The sequence below is a fragment of the Carassius auratus genome, unplaced genomic scaffold (genome assembly GCF_003368295.1).
Source record: "Carassius auratus strain Wakin unplaced genomic scaffold, ASM336829v1 scaf_tig00217119, whole genome shotgun sequence".
Lineage (NCBI taxonomy): Eukaryota > Metazoa > Chordata > Actinopteri > Cypriniformes > Cyprinidae > Carassius > Carassius auratus.
This window is the reverse complement of record NW_020528903.1, coordinates 59,555-82,662: the sequence shown is the minus strand read 5'-3', so window position 1 is coordinate 82,662 and position 23,108 is coordinate 59,555. Positions and strand designations below refer to the sequence as shown.

Sequence of the window (23,108 nt, the reverse complement as noted above, 5' to 3'; positions counted from 1 at the left end):
AAAGGAATAGTGAGAACTGTGAAAACTGTGGGGATAAAGAAAATGTTGAACACGTAATATTGTACTGTAAATTGAATGAGGTGGAAAGACGGGTGTTTAAAAATAAGGTTCAGAGTTGAATCTAGTAGGTATACTGGGACTAGAAGGAGAGGTAGAGGAAATAAGAATCACCAGGAAGGCACTGGTTAATTTTTAAAAATGTGGAATAGAATCAGAAATTGTAAAATGACAGGATTATACATACTCCAGTACAGTAGGTGGCGGTATGCCCCTTAACGTTGGTTGCGGTCCGCCATTAAATAAAAGAAGAAGAAGATTCACCGACGAGTCTCGCGATAGAAGAAATCACTTGGAGAAACATGGCAACGCTGTATGAAGGATACACGTTGTGTGGCGTTGGACCAGTGCAAAATTCCTCTAATATAGGGATTCTAGGGGTTGAACAGGGTAGAGATATCGACTATGTCCTCGTTACTGACTCTTCGAGATCTATTACCGGTTACAAGGTAAAATTACTTAGAAGTAACGTACTGTCTATCTAAGTTAACTAGAAACTGTCGCACGCGGTTCTACAGCGTGCAAACCCAGGAATTGCTCCAACAGCATCATATGCTTTTAATCCATTCTGTAACGTTACATGTTATTTCGTTCGAGATTTTTGAGCTATTTGTATGACTTTTTTTAGCCGTTTTTTCCCCTTATTCCTAGGTGTCTGATCAGAAGCCAACGGGCAGTTGGTCAGTGAAACAGGGACAGATAATCTCTTGCCCCGCTGTGTTTAACACGCAGTCCCAGGAATATGTGGTCGTTACAGATGACAGGGTAAGAAGACCGACATGATTTTCCCCATTAGACCGCTTCAATTTCACATGTTAAGAACTTGATTTAGACATGATTGTGTTTTAGGTCGTCAGAGTTTGGAAAGAAGATGATGTTAACCTGGAAAAGGGTTTTAAAGCAACAGTAAGTAAAGTTAAATTTCATAAGGTTTGAACTGGGTCTATGGAATGGGTAACGAGAACCAGTTTTTTTTTTCGACCGTACGTAACTTTAATTGGGTCAATACTTTTATCGGTAATTGCGTTGTTTTATCTCCGCATACTTCAATGTTAATGGCGAATTATAAGCTGCTGTTTGTCATTTTTCTTCACTTAATGAATGATGCGGCCATTTACTCGACGTGCGTGTGAAATCCATGTGAGTTTGCGTGCGATAAGTATTCTTCATTAGATTTTTACGGCAGTTGGCATCCATAGCGTTGCATTACTGCCATCTGTTGTTTCACTCTAGCTTACTCAACTTTTATTTAAAGGGTTAGTTCGCCCAAAAATGAAAATTATGTCATTAATAACTCACCCTTATGCTGTTCCAAACATGTAAGACCTCATTTTATCTTCGGAACACAGTTTAAGATATTTTAGATTTAGTCCAAGAGCTCTCAGTGCCTCCATTGAAGTTGTGTGTACGGTACACTGTCCATGTCCAGAAAGGTAAGAAAAACATCATCAAAGTAGTCCATGTGACATCAGAGGGTCCGTTGGAATTTTTTGAAGCATCGAAAATGCATTTTGGTCCAGAAATAGCAAAAACGACGACTTTATTCAGCATTGTCTTCTCTTCCGTGTCTGTGTGAGAGAGAGTTCAAATCAAAGCAGTCTGGATATCCGGTTCGCGAACAAATCATTCAGTTCACCAAATCGAACTGAATCGAGTAAACATTCTAAGCCACCATAGTTATTTTCAGATTGTCCTCGCACCATGCAGTAAACTGGGCTGTCCGTCTGCAAGGTCCATATTATGTCACTTACTCTTAAAGTTCTGGTAGAAAAGTTCTGCGTCCTCATGCCTGTACGTGTATTATGAAGAGGACATAATGCAGACAGTGTGCCGACGGCCGAATTATACTTGATCTTTATCAGTGGCGCATGAGATGCGATGACGATGTATGTGGCATTGCATTATATGGTTATGTTATCCTATCCAGTTGAAGCCACAAAAAAAAAAAAAAAAAAAAAAAAAAGAGCATCAATGTGGTGAAGATCTTGTTTACATCAAAACTTACTCCAAGCTGTTCACACAGAACGCATCTAATGTGCATTTTCTAGAGGGACACCACTGGACTCGCGTCTCGCACAAGAGAGTAAAATGTATGCATTTAATTAAAAAAAAAGTTAAAAAATATCCTGTGTGACTGGTTTTCCACCCTTTTTATTTATTTAATAATGCATGCATACATGACGCTGTTTTGTTTATAGTTCTTTAAGCAACTAAATAATAATTGGTTCATAAATTATTTTAAATTTGTTGTTTTTTCACAGTCATGTATTCTAATGCTTTGAATAAACATGCAGTAATATTTTGCTCCATGTGCTATCTTGAGGCCTCAGAAGAGAAGCAAAAAGCTTTTCTTCACCCTAACTGAAATTATCCATTTTAAATTCGAATACAAATCGAATTTTGATCATATTTAAGTCGAAATTAGTTTTTTTTTCAGCTATTTTGACAGCCCTATGTAAATCTATCCCGAATCTGTATGCATGAGACTGTCTGAATACAGGCAGAATTCACATTTCTGTTGTAAAAAGAGAAACATTGTGCAGAAGTATTATTTGCTGTTATCTGTGTGTGTCCCAAGATGCAGTTGCTGTGTGACGTGTGTTCCAAAAAAAAAAAAAAACCCGGACGTGCTCCAAAAAAATAAAAAAAAACCTGGACGTGCTTCGAGAGAAGGTTGTTAAAATGAATTTCCTATTTTAGTTTTCGAAACTTGTGTTGGTTGGTCCAATCAATTAGTGCAATAGATTTTCGAACATAAAGTTACAGTCGACATGGTCACGGCTTTAGACTGGATGGGAGAAGGGATGGGAAAAGATCTGGGCACATTGTTTTCAGAACTTCGTGCCCAGTTAAAGCGGTGTCAAGCCGTTTAATGCATTTTTAGAAGTATTATGGTGCCCGAACCTGTATGACTTTGAACAGTGACCACAAACATTTTGTTTACTGCAGCCACAGCCATCATTGCCAAGCACGAACCGTTGACACTGACAGTGAATGGGTTTTATTAATAGGCGAAGTTCCTCCTTTGTCGTTCATGTAAAGTTCCTTTGACTACCAAGCATATTTCATTCAAATCCAACGAGACTTTGTCCAATATTTCAACGCACCAACTGGTTCACCCAGTTCATTCAAAACATGGATTAAGAAATTAAGTGCTGCTGTGGAATGCTCGGGATGAATAGTTCTGATTTGTCTTCATTTTTTGGTTGGCAAAATTGAACAAAGCGGACAACATTGTCTAAAATAACACTATTAACTTCTTAATTAACTGTTTTATAAGATGATATCACATTTGCACTTGTGTGATTATTGCTCTTAACCTACTGCTCGTGTGAAATTTCTTAAATATGTGATGTAAATGAGACACAATCTCAAACGGTTTTGTAGCAGCAACATTCACAAATTCACAAGTGGGAACCCAGTGTGCCTGGTAGCTTTTGCTGTGTCTATTTTATCATGTGATAGAAAGTCTAAGGTCTTCCTCAAGCCGTACGGCTGACCCATCTAATCTGCAGCCTATTATGCGTCAAACTAAAAATGCTGTTGAGACAAAAACCAATGCCATGAAATTCACCAAAACTGCTAAACTCACAAAAAAAAATATATTTCTGATCAATGACAATGACCACAAACAACTTAGATTATATATTTTTAACCCTCTGGAGTCTAAGAGTACCATCCATCACGTAATTAGCCCTCGCATTGAGTTCCTCAATGAGGTTAAAATTATATTAGATACACCAGTAAAGGTCACCGTCTGGAGGTTACTTGCATCTCCTGTGTAAAGTTGTCGCTGATTGACTGGGAGTTCAGTAGTCGTTGAAGTGACGTCTTGGGAAGCCCGTGGTTGTTGGGCGTTGGCTGAAGATGGAGTTGTATGGCTGGTTGAAGTTAAAACGGGCACCCGAGGTCAGGCGTCAGAGGCTTAACATTACAAAACTTAACTCCGAACATGAAACGGAAAAGAAAAGAAATAAAGTTTGACGAGACAAGGTAGTGTTTCTTCTCATTGTGGCTAAGAAGCACGCTGGAACCATGCTTAAAGAACAGTGATAACAGCATGGCTAAAATCTAAAGCTAGGTAGCAAAGCTGCAAGCTAAAAGCTAAGACTAGTAGCAGAAGCAAAGCTAACAACTAAAAGCAAAGATTTCATGGTGTCCTAAGTATTTAAACTGGCCTGTTGGCCACACCTCAAATGTTGTCTTGACCAATCAGATATTGTTTTGGCTCGGGGGTATCATAAATCATATGTTTATCTTACCAAGCATCTGGTCCGAATTTTCCCACTCTTGCAGGGTCTAATTTTGGACATGATTCCTATAACCAGGTTATGATATATTTGACAAATAAATGATTGTCTGAACTAATTCAAGCAAGCATATTAGATTATATCGATACTAGACATGACTATGCATCCTATAGTTATCAAAAGACATACACAATAAGTGATTATAACGTGATAGTCGAATGTGTGGGTTACACATAAATGAATATGGAGTGAAGCGATGGACTGATTTCTGTTACAGTTTAATCGTATCCTGAGTACCACTAATACTGAACCACAGCTGGAGAATCAATGATCTTACTTTGACAAAACAGACCTACCTATAACTATCAAATGTAACCCAACACTTTAGTCCAAAAATAGCAAAATCTCTCGGACTAAATCTAAAATATCTTAAACTGTGTCCCGAAGATAAATGGTCTCACGGGTTGTTAATGACATCATTTTGATTATTGGGTGAACTAACCCTTTAAGAAGTTCTGTATATACCCTGAACTGCCTTTTTCGAGAACCAAATTAGCTCCTACTCCAGAGCAGGGTCTAACCAGCACAACTGGTACTACTCGGGGAAGTCGTGGCCTACTGGTTAGAGCGTCAGACTCCCAATCGAAGGGTTGTGAGTTCGAGTCTCGGGCCGGACAGAATTGTGGGTGGCGGTAGTGCATGAACAGCTCTCTCTCCACCTTCAATACCACGACTTAGGTGCCCTTGAGCAAGGCATCGAACCCCCAACTGCTCCCCGGGCGCCGCAGCATAAATGGCTGCCCACTGCTCCGGGTGTGTGCTCACAGTGTGTGTGTGTGTGTTCACTGCTCTGTGTGTGTGCATTTCGGATGGGTTAAATGCAGAGCACAAATTCTGAGTATGGGTCACCATACTTGGCTGAATGTCACTTCTTCACTTCACTTCACTTAAGCAGACATTGATTGGCCAAACGCATAAAAAAACGCCCTCACCCGCCATGATTTAACACGCTGTGTAAACATCATTATTGTGAAACCTGCAAGACACAACTAAAACACACTGTCCTCTATCCTCCTGTTGTTCATGTTGTTTTCATTGTTGTACGCCATGCAAAAATGACGTTACTGTCGACCAGCTTACATCTCTTTCTAGTACACGCTCTAAGTGCTGATGCAACCCTTTAAATTGTACTGGGAAAAAGTTCATGAAATTCATCCCAGTGTTTTAAGTAATGTGTATTTAGTTCTGGAATTAAAGCAGTGCAAAAAGCCCTTAAGATATTTTATTTCTGACTTTTTTTTTTTTTTTTTTCAGGTTTCAGCTGATGTTCTCAGAGTGCTGGCAGTTACTGACTCAGAGCCCGTGGTGCTGTTTTGTTGTGGGGCTGTCAGGTTCCTGGACTCACTACTTGCATCGCCACAGCAGCCCATAGAGGATGTTTTGACAGAGGATGAGATTATCAGGTCAGAGATCACAGAAAAGTAGAAAAGTAATTGGTTTAAAGTCACATGTCTCATGAGGTTCTATTTCAGATCTGAATAAGATATCATGAAAAAGTGTCTCCTGCAATTATTTTTATAAGACCGTGTACAACCCCCCCCCAAACCCCCCCCCCCACAAATGTATTGAAGGCTTCTACAAATTATTTAGTCATTAAACATACCACTGCATAGTTTTTTCAATTATAAAACACTACCACTTGTTGTTGATTTTTCAAAAAAAAGAGTTTCATATCTTTATGCTTGAAGCCTGAAATGTGGCAAAAGGTCGCAAAGTTCAAGGGGGCCGAATACTTTCACAAAGCACTGTGTGTGTGTTTATATGTATGTATGTACACATATGTGTATGTACACATATGTGTATGTACACATATGTATATATATATAATCGCGCGCAGGTTGTTTATTACTATAAACTTGTTTTTAAACAATTTGTTTACACCTTTTTTTATATACTTTTTGATCAAATATATATAAAATAAAAAAAATAAGAGATTACTGCTGCAAAGTTTTCCACTAAATAAAACTGTTGCAAACCAATATCCTAATAAAATATAATGAAAAATATAAATATGATTACAGTGCAGGATTACCAATCCCAGCTTGTAGGCCTGCTCATATTTAAAAAAAATATATATAAATATAAAAATATAGAACTTTTCCAAAGTGTGAAGTGCAGCATCAACAGTTTCAGTTTTTAGACCTGCTCGGATTTTGTTATTGCGTTGGACCGATCGGAATTAAGAGCAAAGGTCTATTTAAATGCCGAAGGGAGCTGCGTCTGAAATACAATCATTTTTTTCCTAGTTGTAGTGATGATCACACTCACGTGATGCCTTTTGAAAACCTTAGGCCGGTGACACACTGGCATATTGCACCTGTCAAACATAGTCTATTTTGCCGTCAATACTGTTGACGGTGTCCTTTATCAGTAGGCTTTATATTTATGCTCCGCATGAAATATTGATATTGTTGTCGTGAAGACAAGATCCTGGTCTGTCGGCGGCCTCCCTCTGTCACCTAAGCCCCTTTCACACCGCACGTCGGACCCGCAATATTTCCGGAACATTGCAGGGTCGCCTTCTGTGTGAAAGCAACCACGTCCCGGAATTGATTACCGAATTGAACCCGGGTCGGGGACCTAGTAACATTGGGGGGTTCGACCTGGGACGAGCGATGTGTGAACAAAAGTCAGATCTAATTCCGTGTCGAAGTGATGACGCGCGTTATCGCACGACTCTTTTACCGGCTGTTTTGAAGGAAGATCAACATTCGCAACGAAAACATATGTGCAAACTGCAATGAAGCAGAGATCAGTTAGTTACTCCCTTTCCGCGCTGACGCCGAGACCGTTTGCTTGCTTCAGTGAAAGTATAATGTGCCTAGCGTTGTCGACTCGTACATTACACGTCACGCGCTGATGTCACGTGTCGTAACGGGATTTTCAAGGGTTGTGTGTGAAAGCACGCACATATACCGGGTCATCACTGGCAGTGTGAAAGTGCCACATCTAGCGACCAGGGACCAATTGCAGGAACACTTTACCCCTGTATTTGCCGGAATGACAGTGTGAAAGGGGCTCTACAGTATCAACAGCGCACCAGCGCCGCATCAGGCACGATTCTGGTGTGTTTCTTTTACTGTCTAAAGTGTAAAGACACAGAAAACGCGAAGCATCTGTCACGCAACTAACAAGCAGCAGAAACGCCACGCTCATGCCACGCAGCCAGTGTGTCACCCGCCTTAGAATCAGCTGCAGGGTGGGATTTGCGCTGAACACTGAGACTTCCGACACTTAATATGTTCGTTTGGAAACACGAAAATGTACCTATGTTCCGCACAGAAAATATTGCATTCGGTCATTTGGTACATATGTGCACTGTAAAAGCCCTGTACCCAAACGGTCCGGTATGAATACACGTACTGTTACACCCCATACACAAATAATAATAATAATAATAATAAAAAGATTCCAAAATGTGACTATTGGCTATTTTGTAAACTAACTTGAAGTGCTGTGCATTTAAGTTAGCCAAATAAATGTTTACTTACTGATTTTTCTTTATTTGGACTTTTAAAAACAAGTAGAAAATGTTGATTTCATTCTCTAATTTCTCCCAAAAGAAATCAACAATTTCTGCTTAAGGTTAGCAAACCAGGGATATTTTACATTTATTTTAAATGACGTGAACAGCGTTGATTCAACATGATTTTAGCAGACATACCTGACGTAGATGGGGCAACAACCAGAGATGAGCTAGCTAGGCAGTTGAAAACTTAGCATTTCTCTGTCTGTACATAATGCACTTATGAAAGATGCTTTGCCAGATTGCTTGTTTCCGCCCTCACATGCTAAAATTTTGTTGCACTTATGACAACAAGCGTTGTTTGCATAAAGTCTAGTGAAGTATAACCACACTTTGGAATGTTTGCTCTCTCCGCCATCGTTAAGCAGGAGTTTTAGTACTGTTATACGTGTGCGTGCGGTGCGCTTGTTCTTGTTTTATGCGTGACTGACAGACAGCCTCCGCAACGCGCATGAGATCTCGCAGATCTCACAGACAAACATCTTAATAATATCTCAAATTAGTAATGTTTGGTAAGATAAATTGTGCACGATAACATTAAGCAAATATCTTTGCCATCGTCACTCTTTATTATTAAGTGGGAGTTTTCGTACTGTTATGTATGTGCGTGCGCCGTCCTCGTTGTTGTATGTGTGACTGACAGACGGAGTTAATACTGGGTTTCGGTACCCATCCCTAGAACTATGTGAGGATCCTGTTTGTGGACTTCAGCACGGCCTTTAACATGATCATCCCAGACCACCTCCTGCCCAAACTAACTCAGCTCTCCGTGCCCACCTCTGTCTGTCAGTAAATCAACAGCTTCCTGACAGATGGGCAGCAGCTAGTGAGGCTGGGAAAATACACATCCAGCACCCATACAATCGGCACTGGAGCTCCCCAGGGCTGCTTTCTATTCACCACTGCTCATCTCCCTGTACACTAACGGTTGCACGTCTAAGGACCCCTCTGTCAAGCTCCTGAAGTTTGTACATGACACCACACTCGTCGGCCTCATTCAGGACGGTGACTAGTCTGCTTACAAGACAGGAAGTCAAAGAGCTGGCTGTCTGGTGCACTCTCAACAACCTGGAGCTTAACACGTTCAAAACAGTGGAGATGATGGTGGACTTCAGGAGAAATCCCCCTGCTCTCCCCCTACTCACCATCATGAACAGCACTGTGACTGCAGTGGAGTCATTCTGGTTCCACCACTATCTCTCAGGACCTGAAGTGGGACATTCACATCGACTCAATTGTGAAAAAGGCCCAGCACACTCCCTCTTTGAACTGTTGCCATTTGGTCGACCCTACAAAGCACTGAGCACCAGAACGACCAGACACAGGAACGGTTTCTTCCCTCAAGCAATTCTTCTAATAAACAATTGATAATGCCTGTGGAACACACTACACTATTTATATACACATACACTTATTTATCTAACACGCATACTAAGTACACTTAAATTTTGAGTATACTTTTGAAAGGTGTGCAGATGTGGCTATGCCCGAGATGGAAAGCCCCCAGGCCTTAAGTTCGGCCATCCTGCAGACACGTGTCTGACTGTTTGCTCACACCAACAGGAGGAGGGGTCAGTGTTACTCTACACTGCACTCAGCCTAAGGGATTCCTACTCTTTCAATCATTGAGGAGAGATGGTAAAGAGCATACCGCAGGAACAGTATAATGGAATATATTAGTGGTTTTGAAATGGTGGCATTTTCAAATCACTGGTTATCGGACCATGTCTACTCTTGACTAAAGTATACATTTTGCTGAAATGTTTGTAGTTGGATAATAAATGTGACATAGAATTTTAAACCTACAAGTATGTGTGTTTGTATGATAGCACTAACTGTAAAGTGTAATGGGTTAATCAAAATAGCCTTTTTCCATTTTTAGTTTAGTAACTTCTGCTTAAAATTTTTTGTTTTTAGATTGTAGTGTTGTAATGTAATTTTAACCCTTTTTTTTTTGCAAACATGCCTACATGCTTACATTCACTTTGTTTAATCCAAATACAAAATACCAAAATATATAGGATCCCGTATACCACAAATCAGCCAGAAAATACAGATGATTTTTTTTTTGCTCCTATTGCCCAGCCCTATACAGAAGTGTGCTGGAGTTTTAATGAAAGGTTACTGGACACAAAATGACAAAAAAAAAAGCAAATATTAACTGGACGGTTACCATTTAAGAGTTAAAAAAATAAATAAATAAAAAGACCGTAGACTGTTTACCCCCACTCCAACACCCATAAAACCCTACCTACCTCACCCGCCCTTCTGACCACTCGCCATGTTACAATAAAAATGTCCAAGGTTGGCTGGTCTGCAAAATGCACATCCATCAACAGAAACGTATGTTAGCTGAACCCTATTTGTTTTACGTGTTAATTATAGCAAACCATATTACAAATGCTTAATATGGTTAAGGGGGGGGGGGGGGGGGGGGTGAAATGCTTGTTTTCACTCAATATCCTGTTAATCTTGATTACCTATAGAGTAGTACTGCATCCTTCATAACTCCAAAAAGTCTTTAGTTTTATTATATTCATAAGAGAAAGTGGTCTGTACCGATTTTTCCCGGAAAAACACGACCGGCTGGAGGCGTGATGTGTGGGCGGAGCTAAAGAATCACGAGCGCCACTAGGCTTTTGCGTTGAGAGCGTTTGGAAGCTGTGACACAGATCCAGAAGCTGAAATTTAACAAGAGCAGCATCAGCAACAACGTCTCTATGTGGTATTTACTGAAACTGTAAATATTTGCTTAGCGGTTTTGGAAAATTACTAAGTTCCACTTTGTCGTCTTTTTTTTTTTTTTTTTTTTAAGCTGTACATATGGAAAGTGCAGTTTGATGACAACATCGCATGTTGTTTACTTGATGTGCTTACGCACTGATAGCTAAGTTAACAACACAGAGATATTTGAAGCAGTTTTACTCACCGCAAGCGGTTCCAACACACGATCGTGACCCTTTTTCGTTGGGACTGCATTATCCTTAAGAAATAAACGATGTGCAAATCCGGCGTCAAACTGGGCCTTGTTTGTAAAACAAGGATCTTCTAAATGCAGGGGAACAAACACAAACACTTGCACAACTCCGTTGATGCTCTGTAAAAAAACTCCATCCGCTGGTCCCTTAATGCTGTTTCTCTTTTGGTAATCTGTGCAGTGTTGTCTTGCCCTGGCAACCAAAAACACACTCCTTTGGTGACATTTCGCGACACTCTCGCTCTGATCAGTGAACGTCTGTTGTGCTCCCAGTGCTCTGCTATACGGGAGCGCGCGCTCTTCCGGCAGACGTGCCCTTAGGACCCATATAAGGAAATTCTGCTCCATCTAACGTCACACAGAGCCATACTCGAAAAAAACTTTCAGAAACTCGTGACAAACCGGAAGATTTTGGAACAGAAATACTCCTTCAAACATACAACTTAATTTTTGAAACTTTGTCCATGTTTAGCATGGGAATCCAACTCTTTAACAGTGTAAAAAACTCAGTATGCATGAAATAGCATTTCACCCCCCCCTTTAAGTTGAACTGTGGTCCCTGCGTGTGCCGAACCGTGTGCGGAGAACCAAACGATTTGAATTTTTTATTTTTTCTGCGAACCGTCCCTAATTTAAACTAGTCTAAATCACTGGGACGTTTGTGGTTTGTATAAGACCTCTGTGCCAAACATAAACGCTTCTCACTGGATCTCACAGTGCTGTTTAGTGGACTTGAGATGGTCAGTGAGTAATTTTATTTGTTTTAATCACACTGCTGTTTTTTGGGCTGAGCTATTAAATATGTGTGGCACCTATAAAAAAAATAAATAGTTTTGCTTCGTTCTGCTTTTGGTTTGTTTTCTGTTTAATCTTTCCCATATGGAACAGAAATGGCAACACTTATGTTAGGTAAATTGGTATTGGCACCAGTGTGATTGACTGCAACTAGGGCTGAAATGATTAGTCGACATTATCGACAATGTCGACTAGGGTTGTGCTGATGGACGATATCATTATCCATGGAGAGACACCATCGTGATGCCACGCCCCTGCCCCGCTGTGAGTCGACACCATAGACTGGAAAAAATACACACACACAAATCCTAGTCTCTTCTATAGACTATAGTTAATGTAAAATCTTTGCAGGAATTTCTCTGTAAATTAAATTGAGAATATTACTAATGCATATATGCTATTTGAAATACTCACTGTAGTCTATGCCAGAGACGTGACGTGTGTTAGTATGTGAAAATACGGTGCGAGGCATTTGATCTTTGCATTGTTAGAATCTTGTTTTTTTTACGTTAAACACTGTACATTTATTTTAAATATTTAATTTTGTACAAGAAAAAAGGCCTTATTAATGAATTATTATCCTATTATAGTGTCTCAGGAAATCGTGCTCATTGTTACATAGATGTGTGGCTTTACTGCACTGAAGCGGCAGTTTAAACCCAGAATTCAGCGAATGTCAATTAAAAGTTATTTATTAGCCAGACAAAAGTTAAAGACAATTTTCCTTGGCCATGATGTCCAATCAAATGAAAGAATGAAGGTAATTCAGATAACACAGAAGAACAAAGAACAAGAAAACGGGAACAACACTCGGACCGAAACGCGGGATTTACATACATAGACAATGTTCACATTTAGATGTTTCTGGCCAGAAATACCAACATGTTCACTTTGTCTGGTTTTAATAAGCTGCAGATTGGAGTAACTACACTCCCCGCTGTGCTGAAGACCTGCTCTGATGGAGTACTGGTAGCACATATGCACAGATATTTCCGTGCTAATCTGGCCATGAACAGAAACCTTTTTTCATTCGTTTTCCACCAAGTCAGTGGGTCCTCTTCCCCATCGTTGGCCATTTCCTGCAGGTAAATGGTAATTTCTGACTTGACCTTTTGCTCATCAGTGAGTGTGCCTGCAGCTGCTGTGGCTGCTCTCTACGCAAGAATGTCTGTGAAGTCCGCTACTGGCTTCAGCGCGTTGTTCACAGATTCCAGAACACTTATATCTTGCCATGTCAGCTGGGGGAGTGGGCGGCGGCTTTTGTCTTGGGCAAACACACGTTTGATGGTTTGCTCCTGCTCCAGCATTCTCTCCACCATTTGCTGTTTTGAGCCCCATCGTGTTGCACAGTCCTGTCAGTAAAGACGCAGTAAATAATAAAATACATATTAAATTAAGCAATGTAATTTTTTTTACTTTTTTTTTTTTAATTAAATAAATTTGTTAGATAACTGTTTTAAAAATTACCGTGCTCAGGGAGTTTAATTTCCACTTGTGATTTCTGCAGTTCACTTCGCCTTAGCCAGCTGTGCGAAAACGCATTGTTGACTAGTGCCCGGCAAACCCCGAAAGCTCGGTCTGTGCTGGCCCTCTGTTGCGCAAGCGAGTTGTTTATGGCCAGGTTCAAGTTGTGCCCAAAGTAACTTAACCATGGCCATTTCAACTGCCGGATGGCTGCAACAATATTCGCCCCATTGTTGGTAGTTATACAGGCAATTTGTTTCTCCTGTAGTTTCCAGTCATTAATTGCCTCACGCAGTGCTTCTTCCAAATTATCTGCTGTGTGGCTTTCGGGCATGAAACAGGTTTGTAAGCATTTGGACTGCAGTGTCCACTCTTTATTTACATAATGCACTGTCACAGACATGTAGGGCATCATATTGCAGCTGGATCACATGTCCGTTGTCAGGGCTAAATATTCTACATTACCAAGCTCTTTCGTGATGTTACTTCTAACCTCGTTGAAAAGGTTTGTGATCGCAGTCTTTGAGAAATATTTCCAATCTGGCAGCTCATACTGTTTATCAAAGGTATTGCAGCATGGCCTTGAACGACGGCTTCTCCACTGTATTGAACGAAACCATTTCTTTGGCCAGGACGCGAGTTAGTGCATCTGTCACTGTCGGTTTTATATTTAGTGCCTTTTACAAAAGCCCCAGTTATCGTCTGCTGACCCTGGCTAGCTTTTTTGCTAGGTCCAGCATGTGCAGGCAAGGTGGCATATTCTGCTGGATGGTGAACACGCAAGTGGTCATGAAGATTAGTCGTCTGCCCATCTTCTGTGCGGATCACACATGAGCAGATCTTGCACACAGCTTCAGTCAGGTCCCTTGGCTGCCCACTCTCATCAGGTCTAAATCCCAAAAATTGCCATATAGGCGAAGTAGTACCCTTTTTAGCAACCAATACCAACACCATTGTATCAACTCTTTAAGTGGAAGGACTCTACTTTTTTTCCCCCTTACGTGCAATCGGAAATCACGGATGAGTCATTAGTTGGGAAATAAAATAAAGTAATAAAGTAAAATAACGAATAATAATTATATAATAACGAAAAATGTAAAATAATTCCGGTTAAATTAATTCTGGTTAAATTAATATTTGATTAAAGTGATAGTTTGGTTTGCAGAGATCAAAACTTAATCTAGCTCAGGACTGTTTTGATTATCATAACCCAGTAAGGTATTTCAAGAGAGATTACTCTAGCAGTCAAAAGATTTTGAATGGTAACATTAAGATTAATGTTTTATTTTCTTTATTTTATTTTTAATATAAAGTCTCTTCTGCTCACCAAGCCTGCATTTATTAGATCCAAAATACAGCGAAAGCAGTAATATTGTGCAATATTTTTACGATTTAAAATGTTTTTTTTTTATTTGAATATATTTTAAATGTAATTTATTGTCATTACTCCAGTCACTTGATCCTTCAGAAATCATTCTAATATACTGATTGAGTACCTTTTTTTTTTTTAGGATTATTTGATGAATATAAAAATCCAGAGATCAGAATTTATTAGTGTTGGGTATTATTTTGAATTTGAATGATTTCGATTCCTTGTTTCGATTCCGGTTCCTAACTATTCTCGAATCCGATTCTTTTAAGGTTAGGATATTTTAAATGATCTTGCTAACCAATGATCTTTCTGAATTAAATAGTCTGACCTTTTCCATCAATTTTAATTCTATGAACTTTTTGCTTTTTATGAATTTTACAATGAATTTCTCACTAAGATTTATTAATCAAAAAGCAAGTCTAATTCATTAAAATCATAAAAATTCTAAATTTTTCACATCAATTTATTAAAAGTTTTGCAAAAATCACATTTGTGGACCTATGAATTTTTTTTTTTTTTTTTATTCACCATGTTTGTTATCTTATTCTGTGTTTTTAGCATTTCTAATTATTTAAATGCATAAAAACAACTTGCATTGTATTCTTTTTTTTTTCCTTAAAATAGCCTTATGAAATGTTTTTCCCTCTCAGGTATTCTTTTGTGTATTTGCATTTTTTTTTTTTTTTTGGTTAACAAATGAAGGCATAAAACATTTATATTTGAAATATATATGAACTAAAACTAACTTTATTTTTTGGTAAAAAAAGGGGAATTACTACTAAATATAAAACGTAAGAAATGTTGAGTGATTTAAACCTTAAATTGTTTGATTCTTTTAGTAGTAGTAGTAGTAGTAGTAGTAGGCTATGTACATTCTTCTAAACATTTATTGCAAACACTTGTCTTTACACTAAACCGGACTTTTATTTTGACGAGTTGGCGCAAATACCTTTACAGTTCGCAGAACATTCAGGATTCATATTTAAATAGACTTTTCCGGCTTAATATTTACAGATACTAGTCCATATCGCGATTTCATGTAAGTGCAATGACCAACTTTTGATTAATTCAAAATTTGGCAAATTCTGTGACTTTCTACGTTAAACTGTCAATTCCGTTTTTATGACTGGATTCTGCGTTTTCTGCATCGCGGAAATCATAGGGTCCTACTATAAGAAACAACTTGTAAAACCCAGCGTAGATTAGCAGCAGGTACAGTATAAAATCAGAAACCGTTATTTAGGAAAATGATCATCTGCCTTCTCAGGCAGGATGCGTGAGCATTCTGGACAGATAACATTATATCCTGCTGTGGAGAAAACACGTACGCTGGGTGTAGAAGCTTGAACGAATAAATAGGAGAAAGATGCAGCGAAGGACGGTCTGTGCAGTGCGTCAAAGATGGGGGTACATATTTCTTTGTACTCCATGAACTTGAAGGTGCTTTATCATGTTCGACGTGCACCCTCCTATGCACAAAACAATCTTGATGTAAATGTTGCATTTTGCCGAGATTTTGTTCTGTTTGGGAAAATTAAGCCACACTTAGGACCGCCGACGCATGCTATCCATGTTTGGCTCGCTCGATTATGCCAACACTTCCGGTGTATGCTGCTTTGTTGGTGTTCGGCGGTTTCTTCTTCGGTCGGCTGACTAGGACTCATAGCTAGGAATCGAAAATTGTAACTTTTCAACGATTCCGGGAGAAACACGAAGCTAGTCCCGGTTCCAATCGGTACCCAAGCCTAGAATTTATCTGAAATAAAAATCTTTTGTAAAATTATACACAATACCAATCAAAAGCTTAATTATTGTAGAAATGAATAATTCAGTTTGGCAAGGATGCTTTAAATTGACAGATATTTATAATGTTACAAAAGATTTCTATTTCAGATAAATGCTGATCTTCTGAACTTTCTATTAATCAAAGTGTTTCATTCATCCAATTAAAACATTTTAGGGTAATGATTCACATCTATATTTTTTTTACTTGAGAGAATAGTTATTTATTTTTAATTGGCTCAAGTTAAAAAATATATAGATGTGAATCATTACCCTATTTTTTTTTTTTTAATTGGATGAATGAAAACACTTTGGCTCTTTGTTTTATTCGCACCAACATTATTTGATTTTAACATTTTGGAATAATCTATTTATATAGCATACTTTTATTTAGTCTGTAAATAAAGACATTGGTAAAGACATTTTATTTAAAACCAAATTTAAAAACAAAAATACTGAATGCTGATCAAGAAACATCTTATTAAATTTGTGTTGACTGTGTTGTTTGGATTGTAGAACTATGCAGTTATTGCCTTTTAATTTCACATGGTTACAGTTCATCTTTAAATTTAAGGCCAGTTCTCTGTAGTTTCAACCCAATTCAAAAACAAAAGCTAAATGCTGATGTCTGTAATATCTATGTTTATATTCAATGTAGGCTACTTATTGTGCAGTTACTGCTGTTAATTTCAGATGGTTGCAGTTATTGTTTTCAATAGCCAAAAGCCGGTTTGGCCTATTAAATACCAAATAATCTTGTTTATGCACACTTTCCTCCTTTCTTGTTTGTTGCTTAAAGAAAAAAAAAAAATATATCGGAAATCGGTATCAGAATCGGCCAGTTTGTTTGTAAAAAATCGGGTAACACTTTAAAATAATGGTCCATTGTTAATAAGTAACTACGCAGGAAGTAATAGGTAGTACTACATTAACACTTAACTTAATACTATTAACTAATATAGAAGCAAGATTAACTAAGCAGTAAGTAATAGCTCATTTAGGACATAGGTAGTTCCTTATTAGTTATTTGATTAATTACTAAAGAAAAATATCATCATTGAGAACTACTTTGGAACTAAGGCCAACTAATGAAGAATAACTAATTAATTACTAATCACAACAGCAACGTCTATAAAGTGAACAATTAGCTTCTTTATGGAAATGTGTGTATGTGTGATATATATATATATATATATATATATATATATATATATATATATATATATATATATATATATATATATATATATATATATATATATATATATATATATATATATATATATATATATATATATATATATATCTCCTATCCTTATGATATATTTTATGAGCTCCATTAAGTTCAATGTCTCCAACTCTATTAACTTTAACGTTAGTGATAGTTATGCTGGGGAGGGCTTCTCTTTAGGAAGTGACAATAAATAATGATGTTCTCTTGTCAAAACATATTTGCATCCTTCATGAAAACATTGACTGCATTTATAGTGTTAAGCACAAAACAACATCTTCCAGATTACGATGTCTGGTAGAATATCACTAGTTCCTCACAGAAATATATGGCTGTACAGTATGTGTCAGATAATTTTATTGTAAATTACTTGTGAAATCCATGACTCATTACTCGAGTGTTCAACGTGATCTCATGAGAATACGTGTGTATTTGTTAAATGTGGTTCTATCACACGTATATTTACTTACGTTTTCATGCACATAGAAACGTACAATTTAGACGTATTTATAGCAGTAAAACTTACAAATACTTACGTGTTAGCAGCTAAAAAAACGTAAATATTCTAACGTAAAGTGTGAATGTATATGAATTCCCATGTATTAATATTAAAATCGTGGCTTTAATGATTTAAATCTGTTGTATTTAATTGTCATATCAATACATGTTTTTATTCAATTTATTGAAAGCAGTTTACTCATCTATTTAATAGGAAATAACATTTCTGTGCATGCTGCAAACCATAGATACACACAAAAGCACAGCATACAATTACAAATCACATCCATTTTATTTGTTTGCTGTACTGCATATCTTTACAATCCAGATGTTTGCAAGGAACATATCCAAATTCAGCCCTTTATCAATGGATCTTCATATTCATTCTCAGCAACAGCGTTCGTCACAGTCAAAGCTCGCGCTCGTTATGATTCGAATTTGAAAATAGCGCCAGTGCGCCACGTTACGACATGGTTTACGGCACTGATATCGAACGCTCATTGGTCCTCATCCAATTCGTCACAGATTGCGACATGTTGTGTTTCAGTTTATGACATTTGAGTACTGCGCCAGTGCGCCTTCACGGAGAGAAGACAGATACATAATTTCATGGATTAATAAATTAAATTCTGCTCTGTACCCTATAAAAACTATTACCTCCATATAGAGGACTGCGACTGGAACTCATTATCATTTGAACTACTTTTGGTACCACTTGATATTTTCGCAAAAAATAAATGATTAATGTTACGTTTGTTTGTTTGTTATTTGTTTGTTTATAACAGTAACGTTATGTAGTTTTAAGAAATGTCTTTAAAATAAAAAATCTTTCACTTTAAAGTGAAATCTTTCACTTTAAAATAATGGTCCAGATCACTAGTAGTTCCTGCGGACTGACAAGGTAACACTCGAGTAATGAGTCATGGATTTCACAAGTAATTTACAATAAAATTATCTGACACATACTGTACAGCCATATATTTCTGTGAGGAACTAGTGATATTCTACCAGACATTGTAATCTGGAAGATGTTGTTTTGTGCTTAATACTATAAATGCAGTCAATGTTTTCATGAAGGATGCAAATATTTTTTGACAAGAGAACATCGTTATTTATTGTCACTTCCTAAAGAGAAGCCCTCCCCAGCATAATATCACTAACGTTAAAGTTATTAGAGTTGGAGACATTGAACTTAATGGAGCTCATTACATATATCATATGGATAGGCTATATATATATATATATATATCTATATATATATATATATATATATATATACACACACACACACACACACACACACACGTTTCCATAAAGAAGCTCATTGTTCACTTTATAGACGTAGCTGTTGTGATTAGTAATTAATTGGTTATTCTTAATTAGTTGGCCATAGACTTTGGCTTCTTTATCCACCATCTGTACTTGAAACTAAATTTCTACATTACTGTTCTTGTAGTTATTATATTTCTATCAATTGTGCTTTAGCACTGCTCTTTCTTGCACAATAGAATCTGATGGTTTGAAAAATCTTTGTAATTACTGGTGATGATATCAGTGCAGGTATGTCATGTTTTCTGAGTACTGTGAGTGATGCAATAATGTAAGCCTAGAGTTTCCTTCCAAGTTTGTTCTGAGGGCTCAATTTAAATAATTTGAAGATTTACCATAGTGAATCTGGGTAAGACAAAAACAAATTAACACGTATTTGTAGTTTAAATACGGGTTCACTTGCAACAGCGCCATGGTTTGTGCAGCGTATTGTTTTGCATCTAATGCTAACAATTTTAATAATGGCATTAGCTCACTACCTGATGTTCAGTGCTTATTTAAGATCTGTTTAAATTTGTTTAAATTTCTTGTTTAATCCCCATCACAGGTGGAGCTCTATCATTAAGGCAGATCACCAGCTTGTAGTTTTGTTCAGCACAGAACAGGTTATTTTTCCTTCTGAAGTCTCTTTGTATCTTTGTGGATCTTTGTTCTGTCAGTGCATAATGAATGAAACCTACTAAAACCAATTTTTTTTATATATATAGAGAGGAGAGCACTGCCTGTATGTTCAGAGATTTAACCCCAACACTCTTGTGAAACACAGATTTGAGACTGAACCTGGTCTCTCTGCACCTATTAGCTTCTCTGCCACATGCAGGGGTAGTAACATACACCTGTTGTACCTATGTAAGTATCTTTATTCATATTATCATCTGACCCAAATTACAGTTTTGTACTAGCAACCCAACTCTAAAATGCAAACTCTACTTTGCATCATTTCAGATTCGAATGGCAGTCTGTATGAGAGTGTGTTGCCATTCAGAACTTCATCTACAGGAGTTGGTGTCCAAGCCCTATCTTGCTCCTTATGTCTCAGTCTTCCTCTTGGGGAAGAAAAACTGATGTCTGGTGCTGCTGTTGTGCTTGATGAGGCTCATGTAGCTGTGGTTGGATTCCCCCACCCCTCTGCTGGAGCTTGTAAAGGTCATTCTTCATCTTCAAATCTAATAATATATTCTCTTCACTAGGGGTGTGCAGTATTATTGCAGACAAATGTATATATTGATTGTTGATCTAACAATATGCAAGCTGACAAAATTCTTGAGATATAAATTGTAACAATGCAAGGTTTTGATATGGCTTGGTGTGATTTTGCTAATTGCAAAGGCTGTGATTTTAATTATTTAGTCTAATGCGTGAAGTGTGCCACTGTGTTCTTTTGAAAATGAGCAGCTTATGTGTTGTGTTTTCTAAACGGCTCGTTTTGTAGTAAATACTTACAAATTAAATCTCTGCAAGGTCTGTAAGTTAGGGTCACTTATAATTAGGGCTGGGCGATAATAAAAAATGATCATGATATGTTTCACATTCAAATTGAGTTTGATAACCTTTTTTTTAAACTGAGCAGTAGAAAGAAAAAGATTGTAAATTTTAACCACTGTATTTTTAAATTACCCAATTGAGTCAAACTCAAAAATACTTTTTCGACAATGTAATTCAAGAGAAGACGCAGCACTTCAGGTCAGATCAAATGCAGACAAAACTTATGAATATAAATAATGAAAAAGAGTGGTGTAAAAAGTACCTGAAAGTCATATTCAAGTAAATGTACAGATATCTTACCAGAAAATGACTGGTGGAAGTTGAAGTGACCATTTAGAATATTACTTGAGTAAAAGTCTTAGAATAAGTTTTTATATTCAGACTATTTTAGATTGCTTGGGGGGGTTCCACGGGGAGTAACCCAGTATCTTTGGGATTCTTCATAGACATAAACAGAGAGAAGTAGCTCTGGCTACAATGCTCTTCCGCAAGACACACACATTTTTGTTTATTAACCGCTATAGTGTCAAATTACCAACTGCAGCTTTAAGTAATTTTTTTTTTTTTTTTTTTTTGTATTGAAAAATGTTTTTACTTCTACCTTTATTTCATGTAAGTATTGAAATAAAAGTACAAGTAAATGCAAAATGGAAAATCACATATATATCAGTGTCGCTTTCAGTTAGAATTACAACTTGATTTTCTGTTATAAAACCACTCTCTAGTGTGGATTTAGCTTATTATAAAATCTTTATTATTACCGGGGAAGTTTATATATTTTTTATTTTTTTTAAATTTAAGTGATAGTTTGCTTTGCAAATCAATTATCATAATCCTATAGTTATCATAATCAATTTATCATAATCCTATAAGGTATTTTAAGAGAGAGGGATTGTGGTGAATAAAATAGTTTATTCTAAAAATAGGACATCTTATCACTTAACCTTTTTGTTTCTTGTCCATATGACTTAAAAGAAATATTGTGCAGAAAAATATCATTCATTTATTTTATCAAATATATAAATAAAAAAATGCACCTCATTAGACTGTTTATTCAAAACAATAGAATAACGTTAGTTAGTTTTTTTTTTCCATAACGTTAAAACTATTTATAAATGAAATATGTAAGTTGCATAAACAATTATGAATAAAGAGCAGTGTTTATGCATAGCTTAATACAAATAGCCAAAGCGATGATCACATGATTGCATTAAACATATGAGAGACAGTCGAATGGAATAAAACCCTCACAAATTCTCAAAAAATCTTCTCTAAAAGTTAAACATCCTTTAACTTCAAATGGTTTTCTGTTCATCTCTTGTGTGAGACATGAGTGCAACAGTCATTTTGCATCTTAAAAATGTGCTGAATATGCGTTCTGTGTGAATTGCTTGGTTTAATTTAAACCATCTTCTCTGCATTGCTTTTCTATATTTCTCTAGTATTTTTAATGGAAAATACAGCATCTTGTGGGTTCAACTAAGTAGACTAACAAAAGCATTAAAATACAACAACGACACTTAAATCACCGCATCTCGTGCCACTGATAAGGCTCCCTGATACACACCTAAAATTCAAATACACTGTTTTTGCAATCGAATGCAAATAAATGTATAATTTAAATTGGACTAATTCCTTTTTTCTTTTTATTTCTTACATATTTTTTATCTTTTTTTTCACAATCTCTTCATCGCAGGCAGGCACAGCATTCATTTCAGCATGTGTTTGTGTTCTGTCTGCTGGGCTTGTCAGTGTAGCCTGGTACACAATTGACAAGCATTTACTTTATTCTCCACAACAGAGCGAATAGCATCCCGTGTCTCCATGTCTGCTGTCGTTTTCAATTTCCTTAACCTAAACTACAGTCTTAAATTCGGTGCTTAGCATCTGTCACAGCTCTCGGTCTACCCTCTTTTCGTTGATTGGATGGCTGGTGCGGAGCTGGAGGAAATCTGAGAGCAGGTTTGCTATCTCAGACTGAGTAAAGAAGCGAACTGAAATTGAGCAGAAGTACGAACTCTGACATAGTCAGGCTAGTCATAGTGTGCTTTTAAAAAATGAGACTGTTGTGTTATATCTAACATTTTCCTTTATTGCTTTAATGGCTTGTTTATATATCTGCTGTCAAAAAAAAGTTCCTTGCCCCCCCCCATAAAAAAGTTTTTAATTCAGTGTTTAAATTTTTTCCCCCTATTAATTGCTGTTTAGTAATGTTATCTGAATTAATAAAATATTAACAAATGTGAGCTAGTGGCTAGTGAAATATAAGACTTCCACAAAAA

General features: G+C 37.1%; 1 protein-coding gene across 2 annotated transcripts in view; it reads left to right on the top strand.

Moving 5' to 3' along the window:
- Nucleotides 1–328: 328 nt before the first annotated feature.
- The window catches only part of nol11 (nucleolar protein 11), a 39,626-nt gene continuing 16,846 nt past the window's right edge, over nucleotides 329–23,108 (top strand). For both annotated transcript variants that reach the window (XM_026264899.1, XM_026264898.1), the window contains exons 1-7: nucleotides 329–506; nucleotides 709–822; nucleotides 907–963; nucleotides 5,622–5,770; nucleotides 19,889–19,946; nucleotides 20,049–20,190; nucleotides 20,287–20,487. In XM_026264899.1, coding sequence (XP_026120684.1) covers nucleotides 360–506; nucleotides 709–822; nucleotides 907–963; nucleotides 5,622–5,770; nucleotides 19,889–19,946; nucleotides 20,049–20,190; nucleotides 20,287–20,487 — 868 coding nt within the window. In that variant the 5' untranslated portion in view covers nucleotides 329–359. The remainder of the gene's footprint in view (nucleotides 507–708; nucleotides 823–906; nucleotides 964–5,621; nucleotides 5,771–19,888; nucleotides 19,947–20,048; nucleotides 20,191–20,286; nucleotides 20,488–23,108) is intronic.